Raw genomic sequence first — 14,793 nt, forward strand, 5'->3', positions numbered from 1 at the left:
AAAAATAGAAACTGATGAGGATGTGTACTTTAGACAGGAAAGTGCAAGTCAATTTGCCAAGACAACTAAGCAATCCTTTGGCTACGTGCCTGTCTCGAAAAAATGCCCATACATATTCGAAGTTATGCGTGCAGCTGTGTACTATTCGTGCACAAATATCTCAAGCATGCAATGTCTGCATAAATAGTGCAAATACACCATCTATGCACATAAAAAGCACAATAAATTGTGCAAATACACTATCTATGCACAGAAAAAGCACAAAAGTCCCCCAACATAGCATCTTCAAACATATAGCGTGCACTAGGTCATTCTTAAATATAAATTGATGATCACGGGTGCTGAAAAAACAAAATGATAATCAGACAGTGAAATGTTTTATAACCAATTCTAGAAGTGAATTTCATGAGTAATAAATAGTTACTTGTATAAAGGAAAAATAGAAAATTTGGTCAACCAAAAAATATTCTATACATCTTGATCATGGTAAATCTTTTATCTGAGAAGTTATTTTTTGATTTGTGGCTAAAATTTTTTCTTCTAACAGTAAGTATAAACTATATGATTCAGAAAATGGAAAATGGAAAATGAAAAATGGAAGGAAGACCAAAGCCTGTCCAACTTCAAGATCACTCAACTTCCGCAGCCACCTTCCTCATTTTGTTCTTTCTATAGTATGTAATTATAGGCTTGTCTTTCCCAATACTTCCCCTCTCCGCTGCTGATTCTGTCAATTTCACTGGACATCGGGCTATTTTTCCTGCCTCTGCTTCCTCGGCTTCTGTGACCACCTTGAGAAGTTCCAGAGGGAGAGCAGCAGGATCCAGCTCAAAGCAACCAGATGGGGAGTTTTCAGATTCTTTCCCATTCAGGGTGTAGTGAGGCACCTGATGAGAGAATCGAAAGATCTCCTCTCTTGGAATTGTCAGGATCTCGGTTTGATCCAAATGCTGGCGAAACACAGACGCGAAGCCAGCCACTTTAACTAGAGGAACAACAACAACACCTCTATGTTCGATGTAATCTTCAAGAATCATCACCATATCATATTTATGCACTGTTTCATCAGCAGTTAGCACATCCCAATCCGGAGACCAGTTAGTGTACAGTGCCCAAATATCACCTTTTGTTGGAAAGACCTGAATTGCTCCCCTTGCCCCCTTTCTCCACTTGACTGGATGGGAAAAAGAAGTCAAACTAGTGCTGAATTCATATTTGCCAACCCTGAAATACCCACTAGTCTTGGTAAAGCCAGAACCTATCCAGTCAAGGGATCCAAATTCAGATGTCGTTTTGGAATTAAGCCAGCTGATTTGCAACTTAAATGGCTTTGCAGATATCACTTGGTGAACCACAGCATAGTAACGAGGCATGCCATCATCATCATCATAGGCTGCCCATACTTGGTTTCCACGGAAAGACTCCTCCGTACGGCACTGGTCGAAATTGTAGAAATCAGCATCAGGCACCGTCATTGATACAGTTTGCACAGGATTCGCACGCACATCATCATTGTTATTCAAAGCAGAGGACCCTTGAGCATGTGATACATTATTCATGAGCAGGTGATCTATGCTCTGATCTGCCTTCTGATCACTAATCAAACCTTCATGCAAAATACTCATTGAATTTTTAATTTTAGGTTTCTTCACAGGGGCAGATTTTGATTCGGCAATCTTCCATTCATTAAGTTTGCAAAGGATTTCTGACTTTGCCTTTGCCATCAGCATATCACGAATCTCCATCTGAGACAAATCCCTTACCCTTCGTGGCTTGTCACAGCCAGAAGAAACAGCTTGCCCAGCTCCAACACTTCCCTTCAGATTTTCTGAAGTCCTCTTCTGTCTTGATTTGCTCTCGCTATTCACCTGTCTGGGACCATTACAGTTCAAACCATCCGTGTGTCTCCTATTGTTTAGCTTCTCTTCCCTTCGACCACTAGAACTAGCATTAGAATCTCTCGATGGTTCAACATTTTCTCGGTCAATGACATTCTTGCACAGAGTTCCATCAACCATAGAAGAAGTCACGTCCTTTTCAGGCCTTCTGTTGAGAGTTGGACCAGATGGTTCAATTCTTATATTATTTAAATTCTCTATCTTAACAGCTGGGATATCAATGGAACCATTTAGCGCTACAAAGTTACCTTTCTGCTGATGGGGAAAGAGCCAAGGGCATGAACTGCGGCCTTTTACAGTTGGAGCTGGCATTTCTGTCGCCAAAAAAGGCTGCCGACATTGTGGACACAGAAGTTTTTGATTCAGAAAATTCTTATGGTACTGATACTGAATCCTGCACATGTTGCATGCAGTCCAAAATGTTTCGGGTCTCAAAGAATGATGACTGGATCCTGATAAGGTATTTCTGGCAGGAGTATAATTACGATGCGTTGGATTAGGAGTAGGAGAGTACTGGGGGGAAATGGTGGTTGCAGAACTGTTCTGATAATTAGGAGATGGGTGGAGATTGCTGGATGATGCATATTGATAATGAGTCACTGGATTTGGATTCAGCAGGCTGAGTTGAGGGTGTGTGTGATGGCTGCTGGTTCCAGGTGTTGGATTATGGTGTTGGCATGGAGCAGCATAATATTGTGACCAATCAGCATTTTGGTGTCTAGGAATACATGCACCAGCAAAGGCTATCGGATGACTATGATGACTCGGAGTGGAAGAACACTGTGAACCAAAACTGGCTGTCTGACTTCTCGGGTTCTGTTGAACGGTACTAAATTGTTGACTAGTCGTAGAAGTCCTTGGCCGAGTTGATATGTGCAAGGGATTGGTGTCCAAAACTGCACGCCCTGCACTTGATGAGCATGGGCTGATGCTAATATTGTGCAATCCATTTCCCCATTGACTTGGAGCTCCTAAATTCATCTTCAAATCATATGCCGACTTCTTTTCCTCATTCGACAGAACATCCCATACTTGCGACAGTATTTTGAATGCTCCCTCTGCCCCAACTGACTTGTTCTTATCTGGGTGAATTGCGAAAGCCATTTTCCTGTACTGTGTTTTCAACACTTCTTCTTCAGAAAAAGGTTCCACGCCAAGAATTCTATAGCAATCCATTTCCCCATTTACTTTCTCTTCAAATGCATCGTAAATGTCAATGACCTCCAAGAACTGAGAAAGACCATCAAGCTCAGAGTACATGCTTTGAGCCTGTAAAGCAAATTTCTTGGCTCCTTTGATATCCCTCTCTAACAATTTCTTCTCTGCGATTTCTTTTGCCCGGATGGCTTCATCTCTGCTATAATCCATTTTTGTAAGTCTTCAGGCCCACTAATAACAAAAATAAATCGGAATTAGAACATCAAATAGATATATTGGTGCAAAAAATCTAGAAATTTTACAAAGAATCGGTGTACAAAATAAAAAAATATTTCCAACACCATGTAGGTTTCAAAAGCCTAAAATTAAAAGTATCCTACAAAAGTTACTTAAATCACAAATCAATTAGTCAATCAGTATAAAGTGGCAATTTCTGTGCTGACGGAAATTCATTTCGCAATCCAATTATCTGTACCTTTTATGCTGTGCGAAATATGTGCAAATTGTTGTAAAATTGATAATCAATGCAATTTGATCCGTGCAATTAAAACTCGCTTTCATACAAGGACTATTTCATACGACTTACATTAATGAAACCTTCTTCATCCATAACATCATCATACTTTCTTATATCACTGAATTGGTAGGTAAAAAAAGATAACCAAGAACGTTCAACTTGTCACACAGGCAGAGTCAAAAGGCCACACATTTTATTTTTGTCACAATCCATGAAGAAAAGATTAAAGAAACTAAAAGTGAAAAGTTAGAGAATCCTCTAACAGATCTACCTAAATTAATGCAGTTACTTCTATGTCACCTTAATTACAATCAAGGCTCATACCAAGAACATTAAACAGAGATACCGCCAAAAGGCACTGAAGAAATAAAATTCTGATATATTAATCAACCAATTATTGTAATTCGACGCAGCAGGAACACAACAAGATAAAAGCAGTGTTTTCTTTCGAGTTCACCTGTGATTAAAGAATCCCCAATTCAATTAATTAGTTCAAGAGATCAACTTCTTCAATAGAAGAGATGAAAGTCAATGCGAAAGTTTTAGCCAATAATAAAACTAAATGCAGTTTGTCCAAAAAATCCCGAATTTACACAGTCATGATAAACAAATGTCTTCGGGCATACATTTGGAAAAAACAAGACAAATGCAATTATTACATAGTAAGTTCAAATGAATTATCAGGAATCGGCGAATAGATACTACATTACTAAAAAAAGCAGATAAATATATTTGAAATCACTCCTGCATTCATAACTTCCATTGACCTAATGTTTTAACATTTCGAGTGATTTAAGCTGAAATAACAGCCTTAAAAAGTAAATAAAATTGGCACCAAATTTCCATGCAAAAAAAGATAGATTTAGTACTGATTTTACCCAAATGATTAAATACCCAAGAAATGTGAACCAGGTAGTGAGGACATAAATTGAAATAGATGCATTTTCCTGCAAGAAAGGCGACTTTCTTCTAAGATTTTTGGAATCTGGATTAATTTGTAAATAGAAATATTTTAGTCAGTTTCGAATGTCGTTATTCTGTCATGCAAGGGCGTCTAACAACGTAAGGGAAAAATGTTTACAAAATGACAAGTTGACAAACAAGATTACCGAACTTTGAAAATTTGTTAACGAAATTGGCGCGAAAACTCAATACAACCTTATAAACACAACATGCATGATCAACACCATAGTTAAAAGAACTCAAATTAACCTTGTTTATGTGGTGCATTTCAGAATTGAAAGAGTGCATTTATCACTCAGAATTGTTTCAAACAGTAAACAAATAACCTGACCTTCAGTAAACATTGAGAAAAGGGTATTGTAATATTTTCATCTTCTTCTCCGTCTTCATTTCTTCTTTTTTACCCTTAGAGATTTTTGGTTAGACAATCGTTCTCTAAAAGTTAACATAAACATTAAATGGAAGCTTTAAATTTAAATTTTACTTCAAAAGAAATTCAAATCAAGATCAAAAGCAAAACAACCAGTGGCAACAAATACAGAAGATTCACAGACCTCAAGAGTGCCACACTTTCAAGAATTGGAGACACACTAGCTTCAAAATGATTAGAGAAATAAGATCTATAGCCGTCAAATTCCACTTAGAATGAGAAATCCTGGTTATAATCTCTTAATTTAACATATATAAAAGATTTTAACACCCTCCAAAGACAACCCAAAAAAAAAAGCGGAGAGATTATTAAATATCAAATAATCTTATAATCATTCACAATAACTGGGAAAAAAAACAGAGAAAGAGAGAAAGAGAGGCATATATTATTCTGTGATTAATTCAAGTGTTGGCCATATATTTACCCAAAAAAATTAGAATCACAGACAGCCTCAATCAACAAGTGAGAAAAGTACTAAGTAAATCCATCAAACATCAATTAGCCACATCCACAAAATTCACATGCAAAGTCAGATTATTGTAGTTATCAAAATCCATATAATAAATCAACATTCAACAGGAACCCAAAAATAATACCAACAGTTGATCTTCGCTCAGATTAAATAGTGATCAAACATCAAGCATCAACGAGGTTATAAACACAAAAACAAAGCATGCATGCAAAATCATAGCGACATTTATCCAACATTACCTCCAGGAAAAAAAATTATGTGATTCTTTTGTCGCCCAGTTATTTTTTATTTTTTGCTTAAAAAGGAGAAAAAAAAAAACTGTTCGAACGCTCCGATTCACGAAAGAGTTCCCAAGCCAAGTGAATCGGTGCATTCAACAAGCACAAATACAATCTGGAGACATTTGATCATAGAAAACTGTAGGGAAAAAAGAAAAAGAAATATTGAACGGGAAAACCACGTTGGATTTCTGGGTTTCTAACGTAATCACTGCCCACCTTAGTTTTGGGGAGGTTTGGAAATATTCGGGGTTTAAACCCTAACCCTTGTTGGAATTTAACCATGGTTGGTTGGCAGTTGCTGGATTTTGGATTACGAGATTTACTGTGGATTTTATTGAACATTTGGATTTAATGGATTTTGCTAATTCTGTTCGGATTCTTTTCTGTATTTGTGTCATTTTACATTACGTTAAATTTCCCATTTTCCAAATTTTTCGAAAAAGTAAAAATATCGAACAAATTTGAACTTAACAGTGGCAATCTCTTGATTTTATGTCTCAATCTGTATTGCCTAAGAATGATATTAATGAAGCTTACTGTCTTTATAATCTGCTCGCAATGAGGAATTAATGAAAATCTGCAGTACAGATTGCGAAATATGTATAATATTAATGTGACAGAAGATGCAAATATTTGAAAGGAAATTATGGTAATCTAATCCATGTAATTAAGTGATAATTATAATTAATGCACCAGATGGGAAACAATTCATCACCTACCAAACAAACATATACTTTGGTGAATGAGACATGGCATTTAAATGGGATTGAAACAAGAACATGTTCCCATTGACAAGTTAGCTAGCATCTTTTTTGGAGGTAATTTTTTTTACATAACTTTCCTTCCTCTGTTTTCTCGATTAACTGTGGCTTTGGTCTCTGATTTTCTGCGCTTTTGTATCTCTGTTTTAGGAGTTGTAAACAAGCCAAAGGGATTTGCCACAAGCAAGTCTACGACACACGATGTCCGCAGGCGTATGTGGTGCAGTGTTGGAAGATGCTCCTCTGGTTATCCTTCGATTTTTTAAAATTATGTTGAACGAGGAGTATTCAAAAATTCTGGTAATTTTTTTAACTCACGTGAAAGTTTGGACATTTGTTCTGTTTTTGATCAAATGGAGATGACGATCTAATCTAAGTCTAAATCTGAAAACTTTGTGTATTCATGGATTCTACTTTTCTTGCAGTACTTGCCTCCTGCATTTGCTAGAGAGGTAGAGCATTTGTTAGATCAAGAAACTTATCTGGAAAATTCAAGTGGGCAGCGATGGGCTGTAATAGTATCCAAGGTGGATGACTCCCTAGCATTCCACTGGGGGTGGAATGAGTTCTTCACGCAACATTCTTTGATGGTGGGACATTTTTTGGAGTTCCATTACATAAAAGGTTCTCATTTCCTTGTTCGAGTATACGGAAGAAGTGGCTGCGAAAGGATCAACTTCAACAAGAATGGACTTAAAATTGGGGAAACTGATGACAAAATAGATGCAGAAGACAAACCAATTCATAAGCTTGATGATGCAGTTCCGATTTCAAAACTCGAAAAAAGAGTCGGAAACAAGGCAAGAAAATCTTGTGAAAAAGATGCTCGAGAAGATAAGGAGAGGCCAAGTATCCTCACGAAGAAAAAAGAATCCCACACTAGGATAAAAACCAGATCCGGGAAATCACTTGGCCTACCTACAATTACACCGGTTGAGAGTGAAGTTTTGGTAGATGTTCCAATATTATGTGCAGAAAATTATAATAGGGTCGATCTTTCGAATTTGTGTTGCATCAAAGCATTAGCAAACCTTGAAAATAAGATGCCAAACGTGTTCTCAGGCTTCCAGAGAGGTGAAGGCAGCAAAGCATTACTCCCAGGTACTACAGCTGAAGCTTCATTTACTTGCCACTTTTTTCCTATCATGCGAATGTTCAATCAGTTCTTCTTTAAGCATTGCAGCATATTGAACATTAACTTATTGTTATCGCTAAAACATTCTAGCCTTTGTTTATGCTGAAGATGCAGCGAAAAATGCAGAAACTCAGACAAAAGTCAACATAAGGACATTTTCTTGATCTAGCCGGAAAATGTTTCCAGATCGTTATCATGAAATCTTGGTAGACGTGGGAAAGAAGGCGAAACTCGGAGAAATACCAAGATTATGGGGTTTCTCAACTTTGGTTATATGTCTGAAGTAGTGAATCTTGATTATCTAGTAAAAACGTAAATGCATACTACTACACTTCATTGTATTGGTAGCAGTTATGGACTCGAGTTGTCTTTGAAGAATTATTTTCAGTATTGGTCTCTTTTAGCATAAAACCATTTAAAGCTACAGTATCAAAATCAGCACAGTAATGAAAAAAAAGGGTGAATCGCTTGGGACATAAAAATTAAGGAGTAGGTCTCTCTTGAGACGGTCTCACGAATCTTTATCTGTAAGACGGGTCAACCCTACCGATATTCACAATAAAAAGTGATACTCTTAACATAAAAAGTGATATTTTTTCATGGATTACCCAAATAAGATATCTGTCTCACAAAATACGACCCGTGAGACCGTGTCACACAAGTTTTTGTCAAAATTAAGAGCTAGATTTGATTTTCCAACACTTCAAATGACCTTATTCTTAAATTGATTTGTTTAACAAATAAGTTGGTGCATGAAATTATTTCTTATATTTATTTTATAGTGGTAAAAATCCACTACTTGCGAATAAAAAGTTCAGTCTTTTTAATGACTGATTGGAGTATAAGTATTAAATAATTCGAAGATTTATAAAAAAATTATTAATTAGGTTAAAAATATATTCGTGGTAAAAATATATATATATATATATCTATACTATATTATAATATTATTAAAACAGAGACTTTTATTGTACAGACTTTGATATTATGGTCGGTTTTTATTCAACATCAAAATTATCAAAATATTAGGTTTTTAGGGAGACGTTCACCCTGTCCATGTTTACAATAGTAAGTAATATTTTTTTTTATAAGTAACCTAAATATAAAATTGACTTTTGAAATCATCTCACAAAAGTTTTTGGGTTTACATAAATTCGGGGGCGGAGCCAGGATTCATAAGTACCTGGGGCTTGCTCCATCCTATGTTAAACAATAATAAGTTCAGTTAAAATTGAATCGAATTTTCTAAAATCGAATTAACCGAACCTATTTTCGACAAACCGAACCGATCGAACTTTACAACGAAAACCTAACAAATCAAATCGAGAAAATCGATTATTTCGGTCAGTAACACAATTAACCGAAATTTTAGAATTTTTTTAAAAATAATCATGTTTTAAATAAAAAAAAGTGTAATTTAAAAATTGGATTAAATAAATTTAAATTTTATTTATTAATTTTTTTTTAAAAATATAGTACTATAGTCTAATAAATTTTATTATAAATTATAATATTTATATCCTTATAAACTTTAATAGAAAATTTAATAATATTAATTTTATTTATAAAAGTTTAGTTTGTTATGTTAACCGAAGTTTTATATTGAAAACTGAAATCAAACCGAATTAACATGTATTTTAAAAAATTTAAACCGAACTTCCGAATAAACCAAATGTAGGACAATATTATTACAACTCGAATAATCACAACTAAATATTCAATATACTTTTTAGAGTCGTTGAATTTTTATCTGAAAGTTGCATAATTTCAGAACATACAAAAATAAACCAACCAATACAAAGTAATGAATTATGATGTGTGGAAGTTGTTTTATTTTTAATTTTTAAACATGAGACTTAAAAAAATGAAAAAATAAAATTGATAAAAAAATCTGTTCTATTTTTAATATGAGCTGAAAAAAATTTAAAAATGCCAACTTTTTTTTTAAAAAAATTAAGTGGGTTTGGAGCTCATGTACCAAAAATACTAGTATGTTTAATCTACCCTCCGAATAGATGTGTGGTGTGGGTAAATTACGACCCGTGAAATGACAAATTGCAATTTTGTCCGATATAACTGAAAACTGGCTCGATCCATCGGGTCAGCCCACAATTTCCCAACCGGCCGTCTAAGACGGGACGGCTCTTCTTGAAATGGATCAAAACCGACCTTCAACGACTCACTGACGACCGCCCAAATAAATAACAGTGCGTCTCCAAACGATCTGCTTCTGGGTATTTTAAAGAATTAATGGTTCTTGAGATTGAAAAGAAGCAGCGAAGAAGGGGAACAGATGGCGGAGAATAAAGCAAATCCGTGGCGAAGTGTTTTACTTCTGTGGTTGATGCTGCAAGTCACTCCATCTGTGTCTCAATCAAGCCCTAAACATGTAAAGTTTTCTCTCGCTCGGACGATCGAGATCCCCCCTTCCCCGGGTCATGTTTGTCGACATGGATTTAGTCAAGTCTTGAAAAACGAGATTTTTTAGTTATCCAGTTATGTGGGATTTCTATATATTGTTTGACATTTTTGTGATGAAAATCTCGAGTCTTATAAATCTTGCCGCTTAATACTCCAGGTGAGTTCTATATTTTTGTTGATCCTTAGAAAGTTTTGGTTGCTTTAGGCTATCCATTATCAATGGTAGGGTCAACCTTGTCCAGCCTTAATCTTTTGTAGGCGTCATGATGTTTCTGTTGAATTTGTTTGTTCGTAAGGGTATTCTTTTATCTCTCGATCAATTAACATTTTTAATTTTCTTGTGCCGCAGGGTAGCGACCACTCTGAATCAAGGTAACATTTGTTGTCATTTCATTTTAAATTCTGATCGTCACTAGTTTTCTGATCTGCTACTTCAATACTACCATCGCTTTCTTTCCCCCTTTTGGTGAGGGTGGAAACTACTGAACTCTCTTTTTTGGTTGAATTAAGCACGATAATTTAAAAATGTTGTGGTTAAAACGTGACGTTCATGTTGTTAATGACTTCCAATTTGTGTTTTGATGCATAGAACTATCATGAAAGACCAGCCTGAAATTCATTGTTCGAGAGAGAGAAGTCGAGCAGCCTCGAAGATTGTGGATGAGGTACCTTACATTTTAATAGTTACCTGTAAGTAGAATCATCTTCTGTTCTTTACTAACTTTGAAGAACTAATTTTGCAGTATCTCATGCCTTTTGTGGAATCGGAGAAGTATCAACTTTCACATAAATGCAGACTTCATCCAAGCAATAACATATTTAGAGACCAAGAGGAACATAAGATTCATACAGATATAAGTGAATGGAGGTGTGGATATTGTAAAAAACTCTTTCGAGCAGAAAAATATTTGGATCAACATTTTGACAACAGGCACTCCAATCTTCTAAATTCTGTGCGTAACCTTGTACGTTCATTCCATGATTTAAATGATAAGGGCAGAATCATCCTTTTGTTTACTGATTCTTTTATGCATTGCTGTACCAGTTGATTGCACTAACTCTTATTAACAATCTCTTTCCAGTCTTTTTAATTCCAGAATATACTGATTTTATCGACAATGGTGGAGCCCTGGAATTAAAATAATAGCAATGACTATGCCCACGAGAGTACAAAACATGCATCGACTGATATAATGGAATCACCATGAACTGCAAAATCCACAAATTTTGGTTTTGCTAGCATCTGAAATTGTTTGACTGTGATGTACGGTCCATTATAAGTTTTTACCCATCTCGTGGTGTGTTCATATCTTTATAATAAAAATCTTAATTTCTTTTTGTCGATCTGTTCATACACATAACTCCTTAGGTCCTCATATTTGGAATTTACTAATCTTTCATGCTTTTGTACGTGGCCCAAGTATGGTGATATGATTTTAAATCCTTAATATGTGTATAGAGTCAGGACAAATGCTTGGCTGATCTATGCGGAGCTTTACATTGTGATTTTGTTATAAATTCATCATCTCGAAAAACCAAGTGTAATCCTGCTGCTGCTGCTAGGAACCGTCACTTATGCGAGGTTGTTCCTGGATTCTTGATCAGTTGTATGACATGTTTGACTATTCCTTATGTTTTTGTTCTCATTTTAAAGGATCTTGCCAACACCTGTTTTCCTTCTAGCAATGGTCCATCTGCAGCTCGTCTCCATGGTACCATTCTTTCTAGACTCTAGTCCTAGAAAAGTAGGATGAATTTGGTACATTTGTTCACATACTCTTTCTGGTGATCTGCTAGAGTTTTTTCTACGTCAGTTCTGTGATGCCCACATTTGCTTAAAAGGCAGAAAACCTTTCTCCAGGGGTGGCAGGGTAAGTGATTTATTCATGATATTCCACCTATGGTGTGCTATGAGAAGTTTTTGTGCATAAATGGAGAATCTAGAGGAAATTTTGATTTGATGATTTTGTAGCCTTAATTCGAAGTTGATCCTATAGGTGGTACTAAATGGTTGGTGGTTCATGCATATGCTTAATAGCTGAATTTTGCTAATAAGTCGAATGATTTGGTATTACAGATTTGAAATCCTTTAACTTCCTAATTCTTGGATCCAAAACACCCTAAAAAACAACCTTTGAAGCGAGTTGAGTGAATTGTGCAGTTTCATTTTCTTTCGGATTTCGCTTTTAAGCCTTCTCTTTCTCATTATTTCTATCTCACTTCTTACATTGACAGAAGCATACGGGAGTCTTCTACTTGGCCATGTCAATACTTATTATGATGCTTCTTCCGATATTTTATGTGATTGTATATCTCTACCAAAGGTCCTGTTCTTACTTGTCAATTTTCGGTTTTCTTCTTGGATTCAAGTAAATATTCTCAAGGTACTGATTTAGCCTCTCCTTGTTTTGTTACATATGACAGAGAAATGAGAAAAGGAGCACAACAGCTTAAGTTCGTTTCAAAACCTCAGAAAAAAACGAAGCCTTCTTGATTTTATCTGGTAGTTAATCTACAATGCCTTGATGTTATCTGATAATTTATAAAATTGTTCACAAGATCAAAGCGCATTACAATTATCCTTGTTGCATTTCAGGTTAATATTTTGTACGTTATGGGATATAAGACATGGCACAATCAGGGATTAACCGCACCATTTGAGATTCTTTATGTTGTACTTTATGTAGAATGGTGTAAAAGTTTTTAGGTTTTATCGATGAGGATTCATTTGTTATGAATATTCAGGTGGGTAAAGTAAAAAATATTTTTCTTGTGTGTCAAATTTTTGCTGATAATCTGATAAATACCAAGAGTTCCTTGATCTTTAATCATTTTCGTGACAGAATTTTTCGGTTTTTACAAACGATGTTTACATTATGATAGTTACGAGAGCTAATACTAGTGCTGATTATTCAACTAAAGTGGACCAAATAGATTCTTAACTGATGGTAATCGAAACAACTATCCTTATGAGTTTCCTCGTATAATTGTCAAGATTGCTTAAAGATCGTCGAGCTCCAAGTATGAAGCAAGATGGACCAGAAGCAACGAAGCAAGCAAGTTTATGCAGTTATAACACCAAATGAAAGTGATATAAGCTCATTTGACAGCAAAAAACCTTCCGGATCACTGAGCCGAACAAATGCGCTCATTTCTCCACTGATCGTTCATCAGCAAAGATGTCATAATCGTAATGATCAAGTCTACACATTGAATGTAGTAAAGTAAGAAGAATTGGTGTACTCTGTCACTTATACCTACGGATGCAACAAAAATATACTTTTAAAGAAAATTGTTTTTTTTTTTTTTAAAAAAAAATGTTTTAGTCCGCTCATATGTTGACATCAAAATTGACAAGCATCCTACATCGTGTGTGTGTCTACATAAAAGCATTAATAGACACAAATGTATCCCTGGATTAGATGGCAAGTGACATTCCTTTCTTTAAAAGATTCTCCCATATGTACCACCTATTTACATGCACGTAGTTACGTACAAAACTACACCAATTCTATTTCAAATCCGTTTCCACTAAATACGTAAAGTTTCACTGTCAATATTAAGAATATGTATATAACCTCGTTCAACAAGCCGTTCCTGGTCACATGGAATCCAGATCTCCTCTTCCGAAAAATCCCTGCAGCCCCTTTCACTCCTATATATAAACGCAATCAACAAACACCAAAAGGACCAAGAAAAGCGAAACCAAAAATAGAAAAAGCAAAAACAAAATCAACACATAATGGCAATATCCAACTCATTTCTCTTGTTCTTTCTGCTGTCATGCTCATGGGTTTTTGTGGGTTTTGCTCAAGGACAAGGAGACACACTGCCGTGTGTGCAGAAACTGTTGCCATGTCAACCTTATATGAAGGTGAATTTGCCACCGGCGTCATGCTGTGTGCCGATGAAACAGCTGGTGGCGGATGACAAGGCATGCCTTTGCAAGGTTATAAACAATCCAGGAATATTGCGGAGCCTTAATATCACCAAAACTGATGCTGTGAATCTTGCCAAGAATTGTGGAGCCAATGCTGATTTGTCTGTCTGCAACAAAATTGGTATTTCTAGTTTATATATATATATATATATATACTGAAATCTCGATATATAATTCATTAAAATGAAGATTTAGGAGTCGGTATACGTTTTAAAAGTATATATTAACCTTTGTTAAACAAGTGGCCATCTATTAAATTGAATGTATCTTTATGTTACAATTGCAGTTATTCCATCGCCTGGATCAACTCCATCAGCTCCTTCTAATGGTTAGATTTTTTTATCCACTGATTTTGTATATTTCTAATTCTCTTGTTAGACTAGCACAAAATCAGGTTTAGGAAAGCTTGCATTTGCGAATTTCCCCCTTTTAAGTCACCACATAAAATATTGCAAGACAATTTTCATGAATATATATATTTTAAAACTATGTTGGAAATATATTCCAATTTCGAAAAATTCCTAAAAAGAACAAGGTCGAATTAATGAATGTGGTCGTTCTTTGTTTTCAGGTACAACACCGAGCCCACCTCCGAAGAGCGCAGCTAGTGCGGCTAGCTTCCACCATGTTGCCGCATACCTGAGCCTGCCCGTTGCAGTGCTAATCTTTACTAAATCTTCTAATTAAATTTACCCATTAGCAATTTTCAAGTCAACTCCAGCTCATGAATCATATTTATTTGTTTATTTTACTTTTTCATTAATCAGTTTAATATATTTATTCGGCAAATAATAACTAGAAAAAATTAAATTCCTCT

The 14,793-nt window shown here is 35.4% G+C and overlaps 4 protein-coding genes across 8 annotated transcripts; 3 read left to right on the plus strand and 1 right to left on the minus strand.

Annotated features, from left to right (window-relative positions):
• Positions 1 to 429: 429 nt before the first annotated feature.
• Positions 430 to 6,058, minus strand: LOC140965638 (uncharacterized). The gene is made up of 2 exons (XM_073425774.1): positions 4,868 to 6,058; positions 430 to 3,287 (listed from the first exon to the last, which is right to left on the minus strand). Exon 2 carries the CDS (start codon positions 3,264 to 3,266, stop codon positions 630 to 632), a length of 2,637 nt encoding a protein of 878 aa, XP_073281875.1. The 5' UTR covers positions 3,267 to 3,287; positions 4,868 to 6,058; the 3' UTR covers positions 430 to 629.
• A 328-nt stretch (positions 6,059 to 6,386) lies between these two features.
• LOC140965688 (uncharacterized) lies at positions 6,387 to 8,021 on the plus strand. Of its 2 annotated transcripts, none has more exons than XM_073425838.1 (3): positions 6,387 to 6,780; positions 6,906 to 7,581; positions 7,706 to 8,021. In XM_073425838.1, the coding sequence occupies exons 1-3, from the start codon at positions 6,682 to 6,684 to the stop codon at positions 7,777 to 7,779; spliced, it is 849 nt and encodes a 282-aa protein (XP_073281939.1). In that variant the 5' UTR covers positions 6,387 to 6,681; the 3' UTR covers positions 7,780 to 8,021. The 2 variants fall into 2 exon arrangements, with proteins under 2 accessions (XP_073281939.1, XP_073281940.1); XM_073425839.1 differs by having other exon boundaries at positions 7,724 to 8,021.
• A 1,653-nt stretch (positions 8,022 to 9,674) lies between these two features.
• Positions 9,675 to 12,867, plus strand: LOC140965687 (uncharacterized). Of its 4 annotated transcripts, none has more exons than XM_073425834.1 (10): positions 9,678 to 10,004; positions 10,386 to 10,408; positions 10,626 to 10,701; positions 10,780 to 11,001; positions 11,496 to 11,618; positions 11,691 to 11,748; positions 11,834 to 11,907; positions 12,272 to 12,360; positions 12,461 to 12,539; positions 12,633 to 12,867. In XM_073425834.1, exons 1-9 carry the CDS (start codon positions 9,909 to 9,911, stop codon positions 12,528 to 12,530), a joined length of 831 nt encoding a protein of 276 aa, XP_073281935.1. In that variant the 5' UTR covers positions 9,678 to 9,908; the 3' UTR covers positions 12,531 to 12,539; positions 12,633 to 12,867. The 4 variants fall into 4 exon arrangements, with proteins under 4 accessions (XP_073281938.1, XP_073281936.1, XP_073281935.1 ...); XM_073425836.1 differs by having other exon boundaries at positions 9,683 to 10,004; positions 10,780 to 10,989; XM_073425837.1 differs by lacking the exon at positions 11,496 to 11,618 and having other exon boundaries at positions 9,675 to 10,004; positions 10,780 to 10,989.
• An 848-nt stretch (positions 12,868 to 13,715) lies between these two features.
• LOC140965621 (non-specific lipid transfer protein GPI-anchored 9-like) lies at positions 13,716 to 14,756 on the plus strand. Its single transcript, XM_073425734.1, has 3 exons — positions 13,716 to 14,097; positions 14,263 to 14,304; positions 14,548 to 14,756. Exons 1-3 carry the CDS (start codon positions 13,779 to 13,781, stop codon positions 14,661 to 14,663), a joined length of 477 nt encoding a protein of 158 aa, XP_073281835.1. The 5' UTR covers positions 13,716 to 13,778; the 3' UTR covers positions 14,664 to 14,756.
• The last annotated feature ends 37 nt before the right edge of the window (positions 14,757 to 14,793 follow it).

This window comes from Primulina huaijiensis, unplaced genomic scaffold (genome assembly GCF_012295235.1).
Source record: "Primulina huaijiensis isolate GDHJ02 unplaced genomic scaffold, ASM1229523v2 scaffold11459, whole genome shotgun sequence".
Taxonomy (NCBI): domain Eukaryota; kingdom Viridiplantae; phylum Streptophyta; class Magnoliopsida; order Lamiales; family Gesneriaceae; genus Primulina; species Primulina huaijiensis.